At 46.2% G+C, this 26,765-nt stretch overlaps 1 protein-coding gene across 1 annotated transcript in view; it reads left to right on the forward strand.

Annotated features, from left to right (window-relative positions):
- Positions 1-26,765, forward strand: part of TSPEAR (thrombospondin type laminin G domain and EAR repeats) — an 86,064-nt gene that overhangs the window by 37,065 nt on the left and 22,234 nt on the right. The window contains exon 7 of the mRNA XM_073358810.1: positions 3,118-3,350. Coding sequence (XP_073214911.1) covers positions 3,118-3,350 — 233 coding nt within the window. The remainder of the gene's footprint in view (positions 1-3,117; positions 3,351-26,765) is intronic.

Here is a 26,765-nt window from a genome sequence, read left to right on the forward strand (position 1 = left end):
ATGTGGCTAGAGCCGGGGGAGGGGGAGGGGGGGATGGTCATTTGGAGCCTGGTCAGTTGGAGCCTGTGGCTGCACAGCCAGGTTCCTGAAGTCCCCGCTGCTGGAGCCTGCTGCCCAGACCCCCTCCCCCAAGGAGAGTCAAGAACTCACCTTGCTCCTGCAGCGTTGTGCCCCACTTCTCTCCAGAGGCCGTGCAGGGTGGTGCATCCAGAAGCAACAAGGAGGGAGGGGCCGATGCTTTGCCCCTGCACCCCTGGAGACTGTTGTGGCTGCATGAAAAACCCCTGGTGGCCGCATGCGGCCCCAGTGACTGCGTTTGAAAAACATTGCTCTAGTCAGTGCCTATGCTTTGTGACAGGGCAAGGCCAGGTGGCTATGGAAAATTAGTGGGAGATAGATAGATTAGCTCCAGGCTAAACAAATCCCTGGTACCAGGATAAATGAAATGGCAGCTGCTCCAGGTCAATTAAGACACCTAGGGCCAATTAAGAACTTTTCAGAAGGCAGGGAGAAGGCTAGGTTGATTGGGACACCTGAAGCCAATCAGGGGCTGGCTGAAACTAGTTAAAAGCCTCCCAGTTAGTCAGGTGGGCGTGCATGTCAGGAGCTGTGGAAGGAAGTTGCGCTGTTGGAGAGGCTGAGCAGTACACACCATATCAGGCACGAGGAAGGAGGCCCTGAGGTAAGGGTGAAGTGGAGCTTGAGGAATTGAGGGCTGCTGTGGGGGAAGTAGCCCAGGGAATTGTACATGTCATGTTTCTAAAAGGTCAGCTACCATAGCTGATACTATTAGGGTCCCTGGGCTGGAGCCTGGAGTAGAGGGTGGGTCCCCCCCCCACCTTTGCCCCCTGATTAATCACTGAGACTGGGAGACAACGGAGACTGTGCAAGGAAGGATAACTTCTCCTCACCTCCCTTGCTGGCTTATGATGAAAATGGCTCAGTAGACTGTGACCCTTGTCTCTAGAGAGAGAAGGGTTACATGGAGGGTCACAGTGAGCCTCTGAGGCTAGCGAAATCCACCAGGAAACGTGGGACCCATGGAGGCAAGGACAAAGCTTTGTCACAGCTTGCATGTTTTGAATCCTCTTGGTGCAGCAGGCGTTTCAGTGGGTAGTTAAATAGCTGTATGTGCATGCTTACTACACCCATGTTTGAAATGGCTGTGTAAAAGCTAATGACAGAGATGATGGGTGAGGTAATATCTTTTACTGGACGAACTTCTATTGGTGAGAGAGACAAGCCTTCAAGTTATACAGAGCTCTTCTTCAGGTCTGGGAAAGGAACTGAGAGTGTCACAGCTACATACAAGTGTGGAACAGAGAAGGAGTTAATAAATGTTGCAAGAGATCACGCAAGGTGAAGTGGGTAGATAACACCTCTACAGGCCTAGGACAAAGGAGGATTACTGGGTTACTGCCCTGCAGTCTAAAAGCTCTTTTCTACTGAGCATGGGCTGTGGAATATTTTCAAACCTTCATAACTTCTCCATTTTATCTTCCAGTTTTTGCAGGTTCCTAAATCATGCACTTCCTACTCCTTGTGGATGTACTTTTCGGTTGATTATTATTTATCTGTATTGCAGTAGCAGCCAAGACCTCAACCAAATCACACCCCATTTTGCTAGGCATTATACATAGTGTAAGAGACACTCCCTGCATTAGATTTACAGATTATAAGGCTAGAAAGAACCATTGTGATAATCTGATCTCCTGTATAGCACAGGCCAGGGAACTCCTCCAAAATAATCCCTAGAGCAGATCCTTTAGAAAAACACCCAGTCTTGATTTAAAAATTGTCAGTGATGGAGAATCCACCATGACCCTGGGTAAATTGTTCCAGTGGTTAATTACTCTCACTCTTAAAAATTTACATCTTATTTCCAATCTGAATTTGTCTCACTTCAACTTCCAGCCATTGATTGTGTTAGACCTTTCTTCACTAGACTGAAGAGCCCATTATTAGATATTTGTTCCCCATATAGATACTTATAGACTGTAATCACATTACGCCTTAACCTTCTCTTTGCGAAGCTAAATAGATTGAGCTCCTTGAGGCTATCGCTCTAGGGCATGTATTCTAATTCTTTCATCATTCTCATGGCTTTATCTGAAACTCTCTCCAATTTATCAACATCCTTCTTGAATGGGGGACACCAGAACTGGACACTGCCTTGGGGAGCTTACAATCTAGATAGACAAGAGAGAGGAGGGTAAGGGGAAGGAGTATAACATACAAGCAGAGTGAACAATATGATAGTGACGTGTTTGTGGCATGATAGTACCACAATTTTTTTTTTTTTTTGCCAGGCTCAGCTCTGGCTGGCTGAGTTTCTGGCTGTCTCCTCCCAGTAGTGTCTTCCACCTGTAGCTGATAGGAAAGTGGGAGATCTTGTGTCCCTGAAAGGGGAATCCTTTGCACAGTTCTGGGTCTGGGGTGCTGGGGAGAGGGTTTAACTCCAGCTGATCTCAGCTCTCCCCTAGAGGGTGTACCTGCTGTAACTGCTTTTCTTTCCTCCAGGTGGCTCCTTCCAATGGTCTCCTCAATTAGATTCAAAGTTCAGGGACCTTCCCCACCCCTTTTTAAACTAAAAAAAGGTGATTTTTTTTTAACCCTCTCATAGTGGGAAAATGCCTGACTGAAGGGATTTTGCTCCAACTTTCTAGAAGCATTCATGGGCTGGCAGAGACCGGACCTACAGAATGCAGCTCTGGAGGCGAATGTGTTGGAAAATGATCAGTATGTCTTATGCACAGGGAGGTACAAAGGCAACTGTTTTGCATCCTTAAGCAGAGTGGCCTCTGCAATACATGTAACATCCTTCCACTCACAGCGCCGTGTTTACGGAACCCTTGTCTTCCTGGTCCATGCTGTCCATTGTCTGTGGCCATCACTTGTCAGGTCACTTTGCTGAGGGCTGGACTGTGCAGGCAGAGCCCAACAGTAAATTAACTTGCCCTTTGATGGTTAAGCCCTTTAGCACAGGACTTTTAATTTGGCTACTCAGTGCCATGCATACAAAATAACCAAAAATATAGCCCTCCATTGAACTTTGGAACACAGTTGAATTAAGGAGGCATCTATTTTTCATTTCCATCCTTTTTTGTTATTTCCTAGTCAAAGAGAGGCTGGACTATGTAGAAGAATATCAGAACTTGATGACCAACTCTGAAACCATGGGCATCGAGATCTTCGTCATTCCAAAGGTGGGGTTTTTTGCGGCCACAGCAAATCGGTACACTCCGCCTGGGTCAGCTATCTACAAATGGACTGATGGAAAATTCCTGTCTTACCAAAACATCCCCACCTACCAAGCTCAATCCTGGTGCTATTTCACCATAGGAAAAAAGGTAATTCCGCTTTTAGGGTTCCTTTGGTGCTGTGTCAAATTGCAAACGCGAGATGACAGCTTCTTCTCAGAAGGGCTGGCCCAACTTTGAGTCTTGTCAGGGTTAATGGTTTAGGGCCAGATCCTTAGCTGGTGTAAACTGGTGTAGCTCAGTTAATTTCAACAGAGTTGTGCTGGTATAATGGGGCTGTCCCCATGGCTAATCTGCAACCGTACATAGATGATTGGGAAGGAAATGTTGCTTTTTTTTTATTTTACTATTGTACAAAGCAGCAAAAATCCTAGCTAAGCTGATATCAGTTACTGACACGCCATAGGAAATAGATACTTGTTTGTCTCTCCATAGCATTCAAAGCTCATCAGTCAGTCCTTCTTGAATTACTATTCTCCACAGCATGTAGGTCTATATGAAGCCTCCCAGCCTGTGATTTTCTGTTCAAGATTCTCTAAAACAACAATTTGTTGCTGCTGATTTCTGGTGGACTCTGTCTGCTCTCAGCTCAGACATTAATAGGTTTCTATTAAAATCATATCTGTGAATGTTGCAATGTCCTGTTCCCATGCAGGTCATGTATCCAGCAGAATTGTATCATGGATGGATTTTAATAAGTCTAATGGGTATGCATTTCCCAGTCTAATAACTGGCTTTCCAGAGAACTGGGCTGTGTGACACATGCCCCCTTTGATTCCATAAAACTATGTAAAGTTCCCATTGTCCAGAAAATAAATTCGATTTCCAAACCTGGGCAGAACTCCATGTCTGTAACATGAACCTTCTAAAATCTTAGCCGGGACATGCTTCCATTTACGAGATCTGGAGCCAGATTCTCTTCTCCATTGTCCTAGTTTTATGCTGTTGTGACTCCATGGATTGTCCAGTCTATTTCCAGCATAAAAGTGGTGGGTGGTGGAGTGGAGAATCAGTAAATTGCACATTGCTTCTGCTGTAGTTTGCTTTCCCTTTTCTGATGTACTCGTAAATGGAATCACACCTTATGTTATGTGTGTGACTGTCATGGTTCAGGGCCAGCTGCCCCCATGGCCCAGCTCTTATCTCCCCAAGTGCACCCAACTCCCGGCATCAGACCTCGTGCCTTCACCTGCCCTGCAGGGAATCCCATGACTCTCCTAGTCTTAGACTGGGCTGGGGGCTGCAGTGCCCTGTGACTGCTTAGCAGGTGGTAGCACAGGGCGTGACCAAACAGCCTTCTGAAAACAAATGATTGTTTCCCCTTAGCAGCAGGGAAACAGCGCAGCACGAGAGAGAGGATTTCAAACAGTGAAGGCCTTTACACTGGTCGGTCGGACCAGGCCTGGCCCTCAAGAGGGACCAGCTGCTACAGACCCATCCCACAGGGCCTGCCTCTGTATCAGTCCGTTTCTCCACAAACGGGTCCTGACAACTGCCTCCTCCGCAGTCACTTTTGATCTGTTTCAGTCCTTTCAACCCGGCTGTGCCAACCCGGGCAAAACAGCTGTGTAACCAAGCTCACCAGCCCAGGCCCCTTGCAAGGGTTTACTTGGAGGTTTCTTATCTATTTGTGTTCCCTTTCTGCTACCTCTGCTAGTCAATATAGTCCTAAAGTTCACGTTGCCCGTGACTCGGTCACATACAAGCTTCGTGAATGAACACAGATCTGTAGTAGCAGTATTCCTATGTTATTACATCTCAGCCCCACCTCCTGCACACTGACCTCTTGCTCTGCACGCTGCTCAGCACCTTGCTCCTCGTCGCATGGGAGCTTTCTGTGCAGGCGGTGTGCATACATTACGTGCTCTGCCGTATGCACATGTTGTCTGTTGGGGATGGGCAAAGAGGCTTGTATTTGGATTTAGATTATGTTTGGCTCTGAAGTTTCTGACATTTGGATGATGCTCATGAATACCCGCATTCAGGAAAATGTATGTTGGTCTGGAGAGGGAGGTGTTGGTAGAAGAACGGCAGCACTTTCCTAGCAGATTGAGAGAGCAGGAGAACCACATCGGGCATTCACCAGCTCCAAAGCCCACCATTACAGCTGGGCCCCAGGGTTCAGAGACCACAGACTCAGCCAGGGAAGCGTCCTCCAAGGAATGTTAGTGGGGCTGCTCTTGGCTGAGAGCTGGCGGCTCTGTGCAGGTGATGCTGTGGTGGGTGTTTGTTCTCTCGCTCGCTTTGTGCTTCCTGTCTGAAGGGGCAGGCTGCTCAGCCACAGAATCTTCAAAAGTTCTCAGCAGCTCCTGTGGCCCTCCCTGGAGCCTGCTGGGGGCTGAGCTTTTTTGAAAATCTGGCCCCAGTTGGGAGTGCGGAGACCTTGAAAATTTGGTCCTGGGATCTTTTGCAAAGCTGGCCCTTCGAATCCCGCTGCTGGTGGTTGCTCTCTGGCTTCTGTTCTGGTACCTGCAGGCAGAGGTAGGGAGCTGGGCCCACAGCTCATGGGAGAGCCGGCCTGCTGTCTGCAAACACTTGAGGAATGTCTTTTCACAGTCATGGATATACTGCTGTGATTGAAACACATGTTGAAAACAAAGGCCCCCCCAACTATGTACATGCACTGCTTACGACCTCCCCAACCTCTGTACATCTCTGTCCATACACAAATCCTCCCAATTCAACCCCCCAACAATCACATCCCAGCTCCTTGTGCAGCTGAAGCATAGAACTCTGCGGAGCCAGAATTCACCATGCCAGGGTAAGGAAGGCAGTCAGGGTGGCCTGCCAGCATCTGCCTCTCCTCCTCTTCCTCTCTGCCACTCTCCTTCCATTGTAAACAGCTACTGCAGCAGCACCTGCAACATGTTCGTGCTCCTGTCCAATTTCTGTTGTGGCAAGGGAAAGAACTGGCCCCCTTTTCTTAAGGATCCTGGATGTACTCTTCAGTTCATGCTGGCTACCCTGGATGTCTCAGTTGTGGAAGCCTTAGTGATAGGAATAATAAAATAAATAGTTGATCTAGCTGTCCAGAAAATGTAATAGCACCTTACTGAAAGAAAAGTTGGGATAGGTTCTGAAAAAGTCCTTTTAAAAATTATGAAGCTATTAGCTTTTGCTGTATTTCTGGGGCCCTTCCTAGAGAAAACCTGTATTTCTACTTGTTTCAGAGTAGCAGCCGTGTTCATCTGTATCCGCAAAAACAACAAGAGTACTTGTGGCACCTTAGAGACTAACCAATTTATTAGAGCATAAGCTTTCGTGGGCTACAGCCCACTTCATCGGATGCATAGAATGGAACATATAGTAAGAAGATATATAGATACATACTGATAAGTTGGAAGTTGCCATACAAACTGTGAGAGGCTAATTAGTTGAGATGAGCTATTATCAGCTGGAGAAAAAAACTTTTGTAGTGATAATGAAGATGGCCCATTTAGACAGTTGACAAGAAGGTCTGAGGATACTTAACTTAGGGAAATAGATTCAATATGTGTAATGACCCAGCCACTCCCAGTCTCTATTCAAACGCAAGTTAATGGTATCTAGTTTGCATATTAATTCAAGCTCAGCAGTTTCTCATTGGAGTCTGTTTTTGAAGCTTTTCTGTTGCAAAATTGCCACCTTTAAGTCTGTTACTGAGTGGCCAGAAAGGTTGAAGTGTTCTCCTACCGGTTTTTGAATGTTATGATTCCTGATGTCAGATTTGTGTCCATTTATTCTTTTGCATAGAGACTGTCTGGTTTGGCCAATGTGCATGGCAGAGGGGCATTGCTGGCACATGATGGCATATATCACATTGGTAGATGTGCAGGTGAATGGGCCTCTGATGGCATGGCTTATGTGATTAGGTCCTATGATGGTGTCACCTGAATAAATATGTGGACAGAGTTGGCATCGGGCTTTGTTGCAAGGATAGGTTCCCGGGTTAATATTTTTGTTGTGTGGTGTGTGGTTGCTGGAGAGTATTTGCTTCAGGTTGGGGGGCTGTCTGTAAGAGAGGACTGGTCTGTCTCCCAAGATCTGTGAGAGTGAGGGATCATCCTTCAGGATAGGTTGTAAATCTGTGATGATGCACTGGAGAGGTTTTAGTTGGGGGCTGAAGGTGATGGCTAATGGCGTTCTGTTATTTTCTTTGTTGGGCCTGTCCTGTAGTGGGTGACTTCTGGGTACTCTTCTGGCTCTGTCAATCTGTTTTTTCACTTCAGCAGGTGGGTATTGTAGTTTTAAGAATGCTTGATAGAGATCTTGTAGGTGTTTGTCTCTGTCTGAGGGGTTGGAGCAAATGCGGTTGTATCTTAGAGCTTGGCTGTAGACAATGGATCGTGTGGTGTTTCGTGGATGGAAGCTGGAGGCATGTAGGTAAGTATAGTGGTCAGTAGGTTTCTGGTATAGGGTGGTGTTTATGTGACCATCGCTTATTAGCACAGTAGTGTCCAGGAAATGGACCGCTTGTGTGGATTGGTCTAGGCTGAGGTTGATGGTGGGATGGAAATTGTTGAAATAATGGCGGAATTCCTCAAGGGCTTCCTTTCCTAGGGTCCAGATGACGAAGATGTCATCAATGTAGTGCAAGTAGAGTAGGGGGCGTTAAGGGACGAGAGCTAAGGAAGCGTTGTTCTAAGTCAGCCATAAAAATGTTGGCATACTGTGGGGCCATGCAGATACCCATAGCAGTGCTGCTGATTTGAAGGTATACATTGTCCCCAAATGTGAAATAGTTGTGGGTGAGGACAAAGTCACAAAGGTCAGCCACCAGGTTTGCCGTGACATTATCGGGGATACTGTTCCTGACGGCTTGTAGACCATCTTTGTGTGGAATGTTGGTGTAGAGGGCTTCTACATCCATAGTGGCCAGGATGGTGTTTTCTGGAAGATCACCGATAGATTGTAGTTTTCTCAGGAAGTCAGTGGTGTCTCGAAGATAGCTGGGAGTGCTGGTAGTGTAGAGTCTGAGGAGAGAGTCCACATAGCCAGACAATCCTGTTGTCAGGGTGCTAATGCCTGAGATGATGGGATGTCCAGGATTTCCAGGTTTATGGATCTTGGGTAGCAGATAGAATACCCCAGGTCGGGCATCTAGGCATGTGTCTGCACAGATCTGTTCCTGTGCTTTTTCAGGGAGTTTCTTGAGCAGATGGTGTAGTTTCTTTTGGTAATCCTCAGTGGGATCAGAGGATAATGGCCTGTAGAATGTGGTGTTGGAGAGCTGCCTAGCAGCCTCTTGTTCATATTCTGACCTATTCATGATGACAACAGCACCTGCTTTGCAGCCTTTTTGATTATGATGTCAGAGTTGTTCCTGAAGCTGTTGATGGCGTTGTGTTCAGCACGGCTGAGGTTATGGGGCAAGTGATGCTGCTTTTCCACAATTTCAGCCCGGGTACGTCGATGGAAGCACTCTATGTAGAAGTCCAGTCTCTTGTTTCGACCTTCAGGAGTAGTCCACGCAGAATCCTTCTTTTTGTAGTGTTGGTAGGAAGGATTCTACCTTAGTTAGTATGTTGGTCAGAGGTGTGTTGGAAATACTCTACCGGCCTTACCAAGCACAGCGTATCAACCTTCCAAAAGGAGATCCAAATATAGTAAAATATAAATTACAGGAGGAAGTCAGTGAAGAGTCCTTTAGGTTGCTGCTGAAAGCACATGTCTGAGCTGATGCAAGCTTTTCTGTTGTTTGTATTCTCTGCTCTCTTGCCAGCAGCTCATCCAGTTTTGCATGTGGATTGCAAGAAGCTTTAATCTGCTTAGAAGACACAGTGATCCCATTTTTCTTAAAGTGAACATGCATTGAAAGGCATCTGGTGTCATCACTTGTCAAGGGATATGTATTGTTGCTTTCAGGATATGGTTTTGTTGATCAGTTGGAGAGGGGTCAGAGAAGAGTCACAAGAATGATTAAAAGATTAGAAAACCTGCCTTATAGTGATAGACTCAAGGAGTTCCATCTATTTAGTTTAACCAAGAGAAGGTTAAGGGGTGACTTGATCACAGTCTGTAAGTACCTGTATGGGGAACAAATTTTTAATAATGAACTCTTCAGTCTAGCAGAGAAAGGGATATAAGGTTGAATGGCTGGAAGTTGAAGCTGGACAATTTCAGATTAGAAATAAGGAGCATATTTTTAACAGTGAGGGTAATTAAGCACTGGACCAGTTTACCAGGGACCATAGTGGATTCTCCATCACTTGCAATTTTAAAATCAACTGGATTAAAAATAAAAATAAAGACCTAGTTCAAACAGGAATTACTTGGGGCCATTTTCTGGCCTGTGTTATAGAGGAGGTTAGAGTGGATGATCACAGGTGTCCCTCCTGGCCTTGGAATCCATGGATTGCCTTGGTTTTCTTAAAGTACAGAATCATTTCCAGCTTGCTTAGTGCCCAGCCCAAAAGGATTTGCATGCCCCTGGCGGCTTATAAACTGACGGCAAACAAACTGAAGAAATGTCATAACTTTATGCAGTACTGCCAACCCCAAGTGTTCAAAAATCATGAATCAGGCCCCAAAAAGCATGAGAGATTTTTAAAATAAATATTGAGTTCTTTTTATTTGCTGTCGGGTTTCTGAGGCTAGGGTACATTCCAGTTCCATGTTCAAGCATTTCTCTGCAACCACAAGGGCTGGAAACATAGAGCTTGTCTGCACTTGGAAATTTACTGAAGTAGCTATCACAAGTGATCTTCTGACACAAAAGGTATAACACCCAACATAAGGTAATTCTATTTTGGACTCCTTGTGATGGCTAAAGATGAATTAATCACTAGACTGGAAATTGGTGGTTGCTTAAGGACCAGTCAATGTGATCTCTGTTTCCCTATGTTGAATATAATCAGGATAGTCCCAATCATTGATATATGCACTTGGGACATCAAAGGGGCTACTTTCCCAAAGCTGAGGAAAATTGTAAGTGAAATTGACTGGGAGGAAACATTTAGCCAGAAAAATTTGAATGAAAATTGGGAGTTCTTTAGGAAGAGTTTATTAGATGGAAAAAAAGCCACGATTCCATAATAAAAGAGGACAACTTTAACTAAAACCCATCTTGGTTTAGTGAAGGCAGTAACTAGAAATAAAATGGCAAAGTATAAAAAATGGAAAACAAGGGCAGATAGATAGTAATTGATATAAATGAGAAATTATGAAGTGTAGAAAATTGATAAGGGAAGCTAAAGACATAAGGGAAATATCCATGACTAGAAGTGCTAAGGACAGTCAGAAGGAGATTTTAAAGTATATTAGGAACAAAATAAATAATAGCAATTATATAGGCCCATTACTAGATAGAGATGGTAAAATTGTTGTTAATAATCCAGAAAAATCAAGAGTATTCAGTAAATATTTCTGTTCTGTATCTAGAAAAAAACATGATGATGTGCTTGTATTGCATGAGGATGGCAAAGTACTTTCCAGTCCCTCCCTTATTAAGTAAGGTGGATGTTATACATCTACTCAGGATAAACATTTTAAAATCAGTAGCCCTGGATAACTTGCACCCAAGAGTCCTAAAAGAACTGACAGCTCATTGATGTTAATTTTTAATAAATCTCAAAATACCAATGAAATTCCAGAGACTCAAACAGTGCTACTGTTGTGTGAGTATTCAAAAAGGACAAGTGGGATAACTTGGGTAACTATAGGACAGTTAGCTGCACATAAGTCCTGGGCAAAATAATGGAAAAGCTGATAGGAGATTCAATTACTAAAGAATAGGAATACAATTAATGATAGTCAATATGGTTTTATGGAAAACAGGTCTTGTCAAACAAACCTGATTTTATTCTTAGAGGAGATTACAAGTTCGGCTGATAAAGGTAACTGCGGCGATGTTATAGACTTAGTGTTTTGTAGGGCATTTGACTTAGTACCACATGATTAAAAAATTAGTACTATGTGATATCAGTAAAGCATACATTAAATGAACTCGTTACCTGGGAGATCTCAAAAAGTAGTTGTCAATGGGGAATCATCATCAAATGTGGAGTGTTTAGTGAGGATCCATAGGGATCCGTTCTAGGCCCAACACTATTCAACATGTTCATCAGTGATCTGGAAATAAATATAAAATCACTGCTGATAAAATTTGTAGATGACACAAAGGTTGGTAAATAATAATGAGGACGGGGCAGTTCTACAGGGGGATCTGGCTCACTTGATGAGGTGAGCCATTTCAAGCAAAATACATTTTTATACAGCCAGTGCAAAGTTATACATCTAAGGACAAGGAACGCAGGCCACATCGACAGAACGGGGGACTGTATCCTGGCAAGCAGGGACCCTGAAAGGATCTAGGGGTTGTAGCGGGTGCACAGCTTAACCTGAACTCCCAGTGTGAAGCTGTGGTAAAAGGGCTGATGAGGTCCTTGGATGTAGAAACAGAGGAGTAGTAGGGAGGTTATTTCCCCTCTGTATATGGTTGTGGCTCCCAACATTTTACTAATGCAACCCACCATTTTAGGGGGGCCCACCATTACTCCTGCACCCTCTGCCCCTTCTCAGCTCCCTGCTCCCCCATCTCCACTCTGCTGCTCAGTCCAAGCCCCCTGCTGAGCTCCTCCCCCCACAACTCCCTTGCAGTAGCTTTCCCAGCCCTGTCCCTTCCCACAGCCCCAGCTCCAGCCAGCTCCTCTCTCCCAGTGGCTGGGCCATAGTCACTACCAGGCCACTGACTGTCTCTTTGCTGGCTCCAGCTGCTTCCTATCCTCTGCTGCTGCGATCTCACTCCCCATGCTGCCGCCTGCTGCCCAGGGGAAGTGAGAGCCTGGGCTGCGGGGCGAGAGCACATGCAACCCACCTAGACCCTTCCTGCAACCCACTGGCGTGTCGTGACCCACCATCTGGTAAACACTGGTCTCTGGCATCGGGGAGACCAATATAGGAATATTGCATCCAGTTCTGGTGTCCATGTTTTCAAAAGGATGTTCAAAAATTGCGGAGGGTGCAGAAAAGAGCCACAAAAATGATTCAAGGGCTGGAGAAAATAGTGTAGATTCAGGTGCCAGGCTCTGAAGCCCAGCAAGCGGGGAGGGTCTCCAAGCCTGGGCTGGAACGTCTACACTGCTATATCGAGCCCTGTAGTGTGAACCCCACAAGCCCAGCTGACCTGGCCCTGAGGCTTTCTGCAATAGGCCAGGGGGAGGTTGCAGTATGGACATTCCCAGAGAGCTCAATCTGTTCAATTTCTCAAGCAGAAGACGACTGTGTCTGACGACCTTCATGGGGCTCTTTAATCTAGCAGGAAATGGCATAGCAAGGACTAATGGCTGGAAGCTGAAGCCAGACAAAGTTTCTGTGAGAAGCAAGGCACACAATGCTGACAATGAGGGTGGTTAACCACTGGCATGAACTACCAAGGGAAGTGGTGGATTCTCCATCTTTTGTCTTCAAATCCAGCCTGGCTGCCTTTCTGAAAGGTGTGCTTTAGTCAGACACAGGTTTAATCACATTCAGGAAAACCTGGGTGAAATTCTCTGGCCTGTGCTGTACAGGAGGTCAGACTAGATGCTTTAATGGACCCATCTGGCCTTATATTCTATGAATAACATTCTGCGTGGACACACTTATTCTGGAACGAGTACCAGTAGTTAACTTATTGCTTGTAAGGGACGTTGGGAAATACTGACTATACAAGGAGCTATACCAAAGGTATATACCAAAGATAACATTTGCAGTAGAAGGAATTATTTTTCCTTATTTTGGAAACTAGAGTGAGCAATGGAATTTTTGGTTCGGTAGCTGAGCCAATAAATTAGAAAAAAAACCACCCAGTGCATTTCAAACCAAAACTGATTTCTTTTTTGTTTGTTTTTTCTTGCTAAAAAAATGAACTTTTTTTGCATGGGTCAAATGCAATGTTTTGAATGTTGCTTCGAATCAACATTTTGGTTTGAAAATGTCTTTTCAAAATGAAATGTCAAAGGGGTTTGCTTAAAAAATGTCAAAACAAAACAAGTTGGCCTTTCTGAAACAAAATCAGGGTTTTTTTTGCCTGAAACTATTTGCCGAATTTTCTCTAAATTATTCCAAACAGTTAAATCCAAAACAGACTGCGAAGAGTTACAAAGGGATCTCACAAAACTGGGTGACTGGGCAACAAAATGGCAGATGAAATTCAATGTTGATAAATGCAAAATAATGCACATTGGAATACATAATCCCAACTATACATATGAAATGATGGGTCTAAATTAACTGTTACCACTCAAGAAAGAGATCTTGAAGTCATTGTGGATAGTTCTCTGAAAATGGCCACTCAATGTGCAGCAGCAGTCAAAAAAGCTATGTTGAGAACCATTAGGAAAGGGATAGATAATAAGACAGAAAATATCATATTGTTTCTATATAAATCCATGGAACTCCCACATCTTGAATACTGCATGCATATGTGGTCACCCCATCTCAAAAAAGATGTATTGGACTTGGAAAAGGTTCAGAAAAGGACAACAAAAATGATTGAGGGTATAGAACAGCTTCCATATGAGGAGAGATTATGAGACTGGGACTTTTCAGCTTGGAAAAGAGAAGACTAAGGGAGGATATGATACAAGTCTATAAAATCATGACTGGTGTGGAGAAAGTAAATAAGGAAGTGTTATTTACTTCTCATAATGCAAGAACCAGGGGTCACCAAATGAAATTAGTAGGCAGCAGGTTTAAAACAAACAAAAGGAAGTATTTCTTCACAGAACATGCAGTCAACCTGTGGAACTCTTTGCCAGAGGATGTTGTGAAGCCCAAGACTATAAAAGGGTTTAAAAAAGAACTAGATAAGTTCAAGGAGGATAGGTCCAGCAATGGCTATTAGCGAGGATGGGCAGGGATGCAAAACCATATTCTGAAGTGTCCCTAGCCTCTGTTTGCCAGAAGCTGGGAATGGGCGATGGGATAGATCACTTGATGATTACCTGTTCTGTTCATTCCCTCTGAAGCACCTGGCATTGGTGGTTTAGTTGGGGTTGGTCCTGCTTTGAGCAGGGGGTTGGACTAGATGACCTCCTGAAGTCTCTTTCAACCCTAATCTTCTATGATTGGCCACTGTCAGAATACAGGATACTGGGCTATATGGACCATTGGTATGACCCAGTATGGCTGTTATGTTCTTATGTTAAATTTGTGAATAGTTTCAGTGCCCCGAAAAAAGTATTTTTTGGCAAATTCACTATTCACTGATAACATTTTCACCCAGCTCTGTGACAGTTTTAAGTCTGATTGTGATGGGGTGGATCAGCCCCGCACTGCTACCGAAAGGGTTCCAACTGGAAGTCAGGTATAAAAGCCTGCAGAGCTGCTCAGTCAGGGCTGGCTGCTGAGGAGGAAGGACGCTTGGCAGAGGCTCCAGCCCAGGAGCTGCTACAGTCCTTACCTACGAGAGCTGAAGACCCAGAAACTTGGGCCAGAGGCCTGAAGCTATCAGAAGCCCAGGGAGTGCCGGGTGCTGAGGAACCTGGAGATCTCGAAGCTGAAGAGCCAGAAACCTGGACCAGAGGCTTGCAGCTATCAGAACCCCAGGGAGCATCTGGTGCTGGGGAACCTGGAGACCCTGATGCCATATGGACTACTGCTGCTGGAGAACTGGTAGGAAGTGACCCAGGGAAGGTAAGGGAGTGGCACCTTCCACCATAATGAGGTCAGCGTGTTTCAGTAGGATTCCCTGCTGATCCTGTGGTGGACCGCTGTGCCACTGGCAGGGCCCTGGCTCGGGGCCTGGTGGAGTTGGGTGGGTCCGGGCCCCCCTACCAGGGGTCACCACCCCCTTGCAACGGCCCCAGTTACCTGATCCTTGTTTTGTCTCCAAAGTGGGCAGCTTGGACTCCGGCTGCTAGGCTGCGCTAAGGGAGGGGGAATTAGGCGGACTCTGGTCATTGGGCCGCACTGTCCTAGGGGCACATTGTATGGACTCCGGCCGCTAGGCCGCATTACCCCACTCGGGGAGAGGTAGTATACGGACCCTGGCCACTGGGCCACACTGTACTGACTACCGGGGTGTGTGTGTGTGTGTGGAAACAGACATAGGCGTAGAGAGGCAGGTTACCACTCACCCCACTGACTCAAAGGGTTGACGAGGTACAAAACCTGCCACACTGATGAATTGTGATTATGCTAGTGCTGTCTTTTCAAAAGCTACGCAAGCTCAATTCAAAGCTCTCAAGTGATAAGTGTACCACTTTGCTCAGTAAGATGCTCCGATGGTTCTTTATCTTCATTGTTAAGAAATTGCATTTTTTCAAGTTTGAATTTTTCTAACTTCCACATCTAGCCTGTGGATCTTGTTCTGCTGGTGAGAGCTAGATTACAAAGCCTGCTGGTCTCAGAAAGCTCCTCATCTTGTAAGTGTTTGTAGACCATGATCAAGTTGCCTCTGAACCTTCTCTTCAATAAGCTATTGAGATTGAGCTGCTTCAGTTTTTAACGGCCTTCAGGAAGGTGTGCTTCCCGGATGCTGGGACTGGAAGACGGGGTGGATCACTTGATAATTGCCCTGTACTGTTCATTCCCTCTGAAGCATCTGGCACTGGCCACTGTAGGAACACAGGATAGAGGACTAGATGGACCACTGATCTGACCCAGTATGGCCATTCTTATATTCTTATGACCTTGAATCATTCTTGTAGTTCTTCTGAGTCCTCTCCTGGTTTTCACCGTAGTTTCTGAAGTACGCACCTTGGAAGTGAACTCTGATTTTTTAAGTTTGCCTGTAGCCTAGTACCTACAAGAGGCCAGATAAATATTTTGACTAGGCCTCCCTGACAACAGCCTATCTTACCAGCTCATGGGACAATCTGACCTCTGAGTAAAGGGTGTATTCATTTATCTGTTCATCACTTCTCCCATCTGTGCTGTACAGAACCTAGCACCCAGCTCCCTGCCTCTCTGCCCCATCATTCACAACCTCCTCAGCCAAAGTGGAGGGAATGACGCAGAATGGGAGAGGTGAGAGCAAATCTGGTGCACTTGAACAAGATGGTTTGAGGGGGATTTCTGAGGTTAATGTTCCTAATCTGATCGCTGCTAGCCTGGTTGTAAGGACCTGGTGTTGTGGTCCTAGCATCAGACCCAGTGCCCAAGGGAGTCAAGAGAGAGGAAGCTTTGCAGTGACTCCACTGAGCTTAGGATCAAACCCCTATCTGACAGTGCCTTCTGCCCACATGAGCAAGAAGAAAGAGCCAGAAGGGATTGGACATTATCATGTGAAGCCAGGTATTTCCCCACCTGGATAGAACTCCACAGATGCTGTTCTTCAGAGCATCACATGGACTGGAAGGTAAATTATCTTGCGAGTAAAGTGTGGGGGGTTGGATTTTGTTTTTTACTTTCAGTAAACCGTCCCTCAGCCGCAGACAATGCATTGAATAGAAATAATTCAATATTCACCCCGAGTGATTCTCACTTTCCCACCTCTTGTCATTAAGATCCTTTCTATCAGAGTGCTTCTCGCTATATTTTGCATTGTTAGGTAGATATTAATAGAGGGGCCATGTCTTCTGGCTATCATCCAGCCCTGCCCACATCTGCAGACTGAGAAGGCCTTTCAGCAGTTCCAAAGCCAGAAGGGACCACTGTGATCATCTAGTCTGACCTCCTGCATAACACAGGGCAGGGAACGTTCCTAAAATAATTCCTAGAGGAGAGCTTTTAGAAAAAGTCTGTCTTCCTTTAAAAATGTCCAGTGATGAAGACTCTGCCAAAATCTTTGGTTCCAGGGTTTAATTACCATCACTATTAAAAATTTAAGCCTTTTTTCCAGTCTGAAATTGTCTGGCTTCAACTTTCAGCCATTGGATTTTTTACACATTTCTCTGCTAGATTCAAGAGCCCATCATAAATATCTGTTCCCCATGTAGGTGCTTATAGGCTGCAATCAAGTTACCCCTTAACCTTCTCTTTGTTAGACTAAAAGAGCTCAAGCTATTTAGTTTATCACCATAAGGCATGTTTCTAATCCATTAATCATTCACAATTCAACATCCTTCTTGAATTGTGGGCACCAGACCTGGATTCAGGATGTCAGCAGTGCTCTCAGCAGTGCCAAATATAGATTCCCTTGTTTTTGCATCCCAGGCATCACATTAGTTCTTTTGGCCAAAGCATCACACTGGGGGCTCATGTTCAGCTGATTCTCCACCATGACCCCCAAATCTTTTTCAGAGTCACTGCTTCCCAGGATAGAGTCCCCCGTCCTGTAAGTATGGCCTGCATTCTTTGTTCCTATACAGATACATTTACATTGAGCCAAATTAAAACACACATTGTTTGCTTGCACCCAGTTTACCAAGCAGTCCAGATCGCTGCGTATCAGTGACCTCTCCTCCTCATTATTTACCACTCCCTCCATTTTTGTGTCATCTGCAAACTTTATCAGTGATGATTTTATGTTTTCTTCCAGGTCACTGATAAAAATGTTAAACAGCATAGAGTCAAGAACCAGGAGCGGTGGAAGCTTCTGAACAGTGGGGGGCCACTTGTGCCCAGACCATGGCCCAACCCCCCCATACAGCCCCTTCCCCTGAGCCCCTGCCCTTGAGGCACCCCTTTCCCTGATGCCCTGCCCCCATGCCACCCCTTCACCCGAGGCTCCACCTTCCGCACTGCCCTTTCCCCCTAAGGCCCCACCCCTGCACCGTTCCTTCTCCCCGAGTCCTTGCCCCCATGCCATCCCTTCCCCCTGCCCCTGTGCCACCCCTTCTCCCCTGCCCTCACACCACCCCTTCCCTGGAGGCCCTGCTCCCACACAGCCTCTTCCCTCCCAAGACACCATCCCCTCCCCGCATCGCTCATCCTTAGGGCTGATAAAAGGTGGAAGGGCATAGCCCTCCCTCTTTTAAAAGTGGAGGGGCCATAGCCCCCAGCCCCCCATTCCAGCACCCCTGCCAAGAACCAATTCCTGTGGAACTCCTCTAGAAACACACCTGTTCAATGACAATTCTCTATGTACAACTATATTTTGAGATCTATTAGCCGGTTTTTAACCTATTTAATGTGTTCCATGTTGATTTTCTATTGTCCTAGTTTTTTAATCAAAATGTCACGTGGCACCAAGTCAGATGCCTTACAGAGGTCAAGTGTATTGTATCAGCACCACTGCCTTTATCAACTGAACTTTGTAATGTCACCAAAAAAAAGACATCATTAGTTTGACATTGTTCATCAAATGTCTGCTGTTTCCCACATGAGGTTCTGTCACATCTGCAAATTACAATCCAACAATATGAGCATCCTAATCAATTAGGGGTCAGTTACCACATAACTGATTCAAGGGTTCTTAACAGGGTATGTTACAGCTACACAACCTGTGAGAGGAAAGCTATTGGAGAAGCTATTGGAGGAAAGCTAATGGAGAAGGTAAAGTATTGGATGGAAATTAACATTGTGATTACATGGGCACTTTCTGTCTTCTCCCTGGTATCTGGGGAAATCTTTCGTAGAAGATTAGGGTTGGAAGAGACCTCAGGAGGTCATCTAGTCCAATCCCCTGCTCAAAGCAGGACCAACACCAACTAAATCATCCCAGCCAGGGCTTTGTCAAGCCGGGCCTTAAAAACCTCTAAGGATGGAGATTCCATCACCTCCCTAGGTAACCCATTCCAGTGCTTCACCACCCTCCTAGTGAAATAGTGTTTCCTAATATCCAACCTTCACCTCCCCCACTGCAACTTGAGACCATTGCTTCTTGTTCTGTCATTTGCCACCACTGAGAACAGCTGAGCTCCATCCTCTGTGGACCCCCCCTTCAGGTAGTTGAAGGCTGCTATCAAATCCCCCCTCACTCTTCTCTTCTGCAGACTAAATAACCCCAGTTCCCTCAGCCTCTCCTTGTAAGTCGTCTTTGCAATGGGAGGTATTCTAACAGTAGAAATAACAGCTTTTGTTAAAAGAAAACAGCCAAGGTTGCTGGTCCCCGGCATTTACCTACTCCAACAGCAATCTCATCAGGGATGTGTTCGCGTACAGATTGCAAACAAGCAATTATTTTTCTCTTCCTAAATCCATCCTTGCTGCAGGATGAAACAGAATCCCCTGTTGCGTGCCTTTGAGTGGCTGCTCACTCTAAACAACACTGCTGTGAGAGGCCCATGCACTTGATGCATTTGTGAGTTTTGCTGGAAACTATTTTTTTCTTCACTCTGTAGCAAAGTTCAGTTAAAAATAAAATTGCAGTCCCTTTAAGCTTTATGACCTGCCAGATCAGATGCCTGTCATTTGTGGGCTTTGTGATAGGGTGCTTGGAGAGCCAGGCAGCCTAGCTGGTAGCACACTCAATTTCCATCCCCTTGCTCTCTGTTAGGGCAGTAGAGGGGCTGGTCGCTGACCCTAATCTGGAATCTTTGGCTCTCCACCTGCATCTGGGCAACAGCCCTTAAGTGGCCGTGTGAGGGGGACCTGTTCCTTCCGTCTCCACATATCCCAGCGCAGGGCCCCGTGGGAAGCAACGCTGGCATGGTTCTCCCTTCAGGGAGTCTAAATTCACTGGCAAAGCTAGAGAGGCCTTGTGGGTCTGTTGATTAAAGAGGTTTGTGCCTGTGAGCTAAGAAACTTCTCCCTTTGTTCTTGGTCCTTCTGTATTTGGAGGAGCTGGACTTTGTATGTTCCTTACAACTAAACAAGATGTCAGCAAAGAAAATAGCAGCCTCTATCAATGTATCCTTCCAGCTTTGACTAACTGCTTGGATCAAAGAGGGGCAGCACATGTGCAGGAGTGAGACCAAGTTTCCAAGGAGACTAGAAAGATTGTGAGCTGCTGTTCCTGTTGAACCAAGATGGAACAAATAATGGAGTTAATTCCAGAAAACAAAAATTCCCAGCACGAATTAAAACAAGACCTAAAGCAGGATCTAAAGCGAGAGCTGGAGGTTACCCGGAAAGGGCACAGAGGTGACGTGCATGCTGAGAGGAGATCCCTTCTGGATCAGCAACTACCAAGTGCTCAGACGGATTGGGAAACCCAGCTGCGACACCCAGGCTGGAATGGGGTTGACCAACAACCTGACTGCCACAGACCAGAGATTCTGCCAGGAGATAATGTAGACCTAGACAAGCTTTGGCCTATCTGGAACTTGCTTACTCTGATGAGTTGCAGCAGTTCAGCCCCCCTGAAGGAAATCAAAGGGGCATTGACCATAGCAGAAGGCAGTTGCCTAAATGATGAATTGGGCCAGCCAGGGGACATTTACAACAGTTTGCTACCCTGTTTGTAACGCGCAGAGGGCCAGAGGGGAGCGGTCAGGCTGTCCCAGCTCAAGTAACTTTGTCCCAGCTCAAACATCCAATGAAGTGGGCTGTAGCTCATGAAAGCTTATGCTCAAATAAATTTGTTAGTCTCTAACATGCCACAAGTACTCCTTTTTTTAAAAAACTCTTGGAGGTTTATTTGGCTCAATTCGACACTGTAGCTCAAATGAATGGCTGGGAAGAGGGACAGAAGGAGGGCGACGATTAGCAGCCATCTTGGGTGGTCCAGCTCTGATGGTGCTGCATAACTTACCCCCAGAAAAGAGATTAAGTTATCCAGACCCAGGACAAACCTTTGAAATGTGGTTTGGAGCTACCCATGTAACTTAGGCCTTGGCTAAACTGGGAACTTACATCGGCATAGCTACATCTCTCAGAGGGGTGAAAAATCCACACCCCAGAGGGACACAGATGTGCTGACCAAAACACCTGGTGTAGACAGACCTGGACTGATGAAAAATTTTTCCATCCTCTCAGGGAGGTGGATACCTACAGCAATGGGAGAACCCCTCCCATCAGCATACATAGTATCTACACCAGCGGTTGTCAACTTGCGTCCCATTCAGCACAGAGCTGCGGCCCATGTGACATCCTCAGGCCCAAACAGGTAGATGACACATTGTGGGCTGCAGCTGCGGCCCACAATGGTAAATAGGTGGAAAGCCACTGATCTACACTGAAGCACTACAGAGGCACTCTAGTTGAAGTGTAGATATAGCCTGCGCTAGCCGGGGCACAGCTAAGAGCTCGGAGAAAAGGGAAAGAAGAAACTTCACCAGAACCAGCAGAGGATCTGCACAGACTTGTGTTCCTGGCATACCCAGATACCAATGTGGCCTTCCAGGATAAACAATGTATAAGTGCTCAGCTAGAGTTGGATCTGCAGATCAAGATCGGTGGAAGGAGGCACAAACGCTCCAAGAGGCTGTGGAATTTGCCACCAAGCTAGACTCTTTTTTTTTTTCAGCAATGCATCAGAAGAAAAAGCAGCCAGGCGTGAGGAAGTTGGAAGTTGTCTCTCTGAGCCTGGTAAGTGCAGCTGTGTCTAATATGAGTGATAAAAGAGGGGATGCTAATCTGGCTCATGACACTTTTGAATGATTAGAAAAAATGATACATTTGGCTTGTAAAACAAAGGAAATTGGCAATAATGCACAAACTAAAGGAAACAGTTTAGTTAAATGCTGATACTGTGACAAAACTGGCCACAAAAAGATTGTAATAAATTTAAGGCAGGCCAAGACCAACTGTCACAGGTGTCTAATGAAACCTCTTTCCTAGTTTGGGAAATGGGGAACACCAAGCTGAAGGGGCAAAGTTTGGGGGAGGTACAAGGATCAGACCCACAGATCTGGGCAGCTAAAGCGCAATATTGGGGGTTTAGCTATTGAATGTGTAATAGGATGTATCCTGTGTATTGGAATAGTTGACACAGGCTCAAACATAACAGTTGTTAGACCTGATGAAGAACTCTGTGTAAGCTGGAAAGTTTGTCTCTTTCACTAACACAAGTTGGTCCAATAAAAGATATTACCTCACCCACCTTGTGTCTCAGGCCTGGCCTTCACTCAAAAGTTAGGTCGACACAGCTACGTTGCTTAGGGGTGTGAAAAAGCCACACCCGTGAGCGACATAGGGCTTGGCTACACTTACGAGTTACAGTGCAATAAAGGAGCCCCGGGTGCACTAGCTCACTACCCATCCACACTGGCAAGGCACGTAGAGTGCTCTGACTCTGCGGCTACAGCGCTGCTGGTACTCCACCTCGGTGAGTGGAATAGCGTTTGCTGTGCCCCTGCTGGAGTGCCGCGGCACCAGTGTGAACGAGGTGTTTCTTTACTGCACTCTGATCCGCCTCCGGAAACGTCCCCTAATCCCCTTAAGTCAAGTGGCCACTCTTGTCATTGTTTGGAATCGGCTGTAGGAATGTGGAAATGCCCTTTGAAAGCTCCGTTTCTGACAGCCGGCTGCTTATCTGCTCCGGGACAAAGCAACCATTAGTGTGGAATGCTGTGAGAGAGAGAGGGGTGTGAGGGCGAGGGGGATCTGCTGCTGTCTGAGCTTACAAGACATCATGCTGACATGCTCTCAGCCCCCCAAAAACCCACTTTCTTCCCCCCCACATACACACAACACACTCCCTGTCGCACTCCACCCTCCCCCCCATTTGAAAAGCACATTGCAGCCACTTGCATGCTGGGATAGCTGCCCATAATGCACCACTGCAAGTGCCGCACATGTGGCCACGCCAGCGCGCTTGAAGTTGTCAGTGTGGACAAACTGCGGTGCTTTCCCTGTTGCGCTCTACAAAGGCGGGTTTAACTCAAAGTGCTCTACATCTGCAAGTGTAGCCATGCCCATAGTTAAGCCAATCTAATGCTCGGTAGACAGTGCTAGGGCAACTGGAGAATTCTTCCATCAACCTAGCTGTGGCCTTGTGGGGAAGTGGATTACCTACACTGATGGGAGTATTCCCACTGATGCTGTCAGGAGTGTCTACACTGAAGTGCTACAGCAGTGCAGCTGCACGGTTTAAAGTGTAGACAAGCCCTTAGTTATTTGACCAGCTGTGCGAAAAAGGCTAGGAGATAGGGGATCCAAAATAGAAGCACCTAATTGGTTCCAAATGGATACAGTGACACCCATCCAAAATTTGGGAAAATTGGGTTTGAATATTGGTCCTCTGGAATTCAAACAAGAAGTCTGGGAGGCTGAAATGGTGGATGAGACAATAATTTGCTTGTCATTTTGACTAATAACTGTGTAATCAGTGCCAGGAAATGTGTCCTCCAACTTCAGTCTGTGGAAATTCCTTTTAAATATGTAGCCCAGGTGAGACCAATGGTTTGTAGGCACTTGTGTGCAGTGAATGTGTTCTTCTGCCCCTGGGGACAGACGCTATGTGCTGTGATAGCTTTCCAGCAAGGGAACAATGGGGAGTGACTGAAACTGTTCTGAGACCCAGGGTCCCAGGGGAATCTTAGCTGCTAAAGCTTTTTATGGCTTCGAATCAGGAAAGGATCCCTGTTTGCTGAATGTCTCTGATAAGCAGCAAATATTACAAAGGGAACTATGGTTGTAAAATGTGAATCAGTGGATCTGGTAAATATCAGTACAGAGGAAAACTATAAGAGGGAAGTAGGGAAAGGTGAGCTCCCCGAGTTTCTATTGGACTTGCTGCTGCACAATGCTGTACATTTAAATGAAGAAAAGCAGAAGAGTGCAGGAGACATTCAGGTCAGGAATCAGGACGCTTCTCTCCTGTCCCAACAGAGATACAGGCTGTACTGCACTGGTCCGGCCCAAGACTGATGCTGTGGGAAACTAACCCGTTAACCATCCACTTCACCGGTCACCGGCAGCAAAAAAGGGAAGAGGCACTACAGGCCGTCCCTGAAATGTATCAGGGAGACACAAGTGAGCCTTCAGCCAGCCCTAGGGCCTCACCTGTGGTGCTGGTTAAGAAAAATGGTGGAAGCACCAGAATCTGTGTGGATTATAGAAAATGAAATGAAGTCACTTTAAGGGATTCTTCTCCATTACCATGATTGGATGATGCTCTGGATGCTGTAGCAGGTTCAGTCTGGATTTCACAGTGGACCTGAAAAGTGGGTATTGGCAAGTGACCCCAAAGGATAGGGAAAAGACTGCTTTCACAGCAGGACAAGGCCTCAGAGTGGTGGCTTGCAGCCTGTGCAATAAACCAGATGCATTTGAGAGGCCCATGGAGAAGGTGTTACATGGCATACCCCTCTCAGCCTGTCTGTTATACCTAAATGATATAATTATGCATGCTAAAGCATTCCAGTGGGAACTCATACATCTACAGCTGGGCTGTGCTAAACTGATGACTGCCAGTCTGAAAATGAACCCCAGGAAATGTGAGTTTTTGCTCATAGAGGTAATCTGCCCTGGGCACACAACCAGGGAGGGGGAATTCCCTTGACGAAAAGAAATCTGAGGCTGTACAGATCTGGCCAACTCCCTGAACACACGTTTGCACAGATTTGCAGGGCTCTGCTCCTGTTCCACTGGGTTTATTTGTGGGTTTGCCAATATTGCAAGCCCACTGCATAGACCAGGTGAGACGGGGGAAACCATTTCCGTGATCAGCAGAGTGTGATGTATCATTTTTTGAGTTGAAAAAGGCTCTGGTGACTAATCCTGTCTTGGCCTGTCCATGTTTCAAAACCTCTTTCAAATTGGACACAGATGCTGGTGCTTATGGTTTGGGGCCAGTATTGACACAAGAACACAAGGGACGTGAGCGGGTAATGGCTTATTACAGCAAACATCTAAGCTCTCTGGAAAGAAATTATTGTAGCACTCAAAAGGAACTCCTGGCAGTGGTTAGATCTACAGAACATTTTCATCCCTATCTGTGACGGGAGTTCTTTATGGTCAAGACAGACCATGCTTCCCTGCAATGGCTCTTTCGATTCAGAAATCCTGAGGGGTAGCTTGCCAGGGGGTTGGAGAAACTACAGTGCTGTGATTTCACAGTGACACACAGGCCATGGTAACTGTGATGCCTTGTTTGGATGGTCTTGTTGGGAAGCTAATTGCAAACCCTGCCCCAAGCAGGAGAGCAAGGAATTGGCTGCTCAAGGGAATGGATACTCCTCTCTTCCTCTAATTCGCAGAAGTCCCCATGGTCCTGGTTCATTCAGGGGAACAGTGGGGGTGGGGTTTCAGGAATGGACCCCAGAGCAACTACAAACTTCCCACAGAGGATCCTGATGTCAGGATAGTGTGTGATTGGAAAACCAAAAAAAACCCCTGGATGTAGTGTCCCCTGACAAGGCCACAGTAAAAGCTTTCTGGTCACAGTGGGGAAGCTTGGAGTTCAAAGATTGAGTATCCTATAGGTCGGAGATGGGGGAAGCCAGTGAGTGATAGGTACAGGTGCCAGCTGGTTGTGCCAGATACATTGAAAACAGATATAGAAAGCTGGTGCAGGAATGTGTTGCTTGCATTGCAGAGAAGGGGCCTCCTATGACTAGGAGAGCCACTTTACAGCAGTCTCGTGTGGGGGCACCAGTGAAGCACTTTGCTATTGATGTTCTTGGGCTCTTGCCTGAGCCAGAGTCTGGCAATCAACATTTGCTGTTAGCTATGGCCTGAGGCTTATCTAATATGGGCTCAAGAAGCTGTGACATGGGCCTCAGTGAACGTATGTTTCACCAGATTTGGGGTCCCAGCTGAATTATACACAGATCAAGGCTTTGAATCCAATATGTTTCAACAGGCTTGCGAGATTCTGGGATTCCACCAAACCCCAGCTCAGCCCCAGTCTGACGGGATGGTGGAAAGGGTCAGTAGGACTTGGCGGGGGGGGTGGGGGTTCAGCTGGTTCCCTGTGTGGAACAGCACCAAAGGGACTTTGGACCAGCACATTTAATTCCTTTTGATAGCTTATAGAATGGTTGTCAATGAGAGTGCACAGTGTGCCCCAGTACTCCTCGCGTTTGGGCAGGAGCTGAGAACCTCAGCAAAGCTCTTCCCTGGAGAGGAACAAAGGGATTTCAACCATTTGGAGCATGTAGAAACCCTACAATGCAAAACTGAAAAAGTTCCCCCCTTTGCTAGGGAAAATGTGAAGATCTCCTTTACCAGAGTGAAAGGGCTATAGGATGTAAGGGTCGTATAGGGAAACTGGTTTGACAATCCCAGAGGAAAGAAGGGTAGGAGCCCTAAGCTGAGTGAACCTTGGCAGCGACCGTACACAGTGCTCACCCAAATAAACCAAGTGTACAGGATCTAGCTGGGGCCCAGGACTAAATCTAAAGTGACCCAGAAGGACCATCTGAGGAGGTAGCGGGAGAGAGGATTTCAGCATAGCTACCCCCAAGGGTCAGATCGCTGCTCAGCCTCATTTGGAGAAAGAACTTGGACCCAGGTCTCCCACATCTCTGGTGAGTGCCCTGTCCATCTGGCTGTTGTGAGGCAGATTGCTCACAAGCTCTTCTGGAAGAGTTGTTCGGCGTTGTATAAATAATTAAGTATTCAGTAGAGCAGGAGCTTGATCCTAGGTGTCACATATCCCCAGACCCTAACCACCAGGCTACAGAGTCAGTCTCTCTAGCCCAAAGTACATTTAATTGTTTGTATGAAGTGGAAGAACTCCCAACAGGAGAGTCTGAGAATGTTAACTAGAAATCCTCCCTATAGTTTCATGCAAAAATTTTCAAAAGGTCTCGGGTTCTTCTCAGCGTTGACCAAGAAATGTTTTGAAATGTCAAAAATATTTGTGGGGCAGGAAAACTGTTTCTACCCAGC

The sequence above is a fragment of the Lepidochelys kempii genome, chromosome 9 (assembly GCF_965140265.1).
Source record: "Lepidochelys kempii isolate rLepKem1 chromosome 9, rLepKem1.hap2, whole genome shotgun sequence".
Classification (NCBI taxonomy): Eukaryota; Metazoa; Chordata; order Testudines; family Cheloniidae; genus Lepidochelys; species Lepidochelys kempii.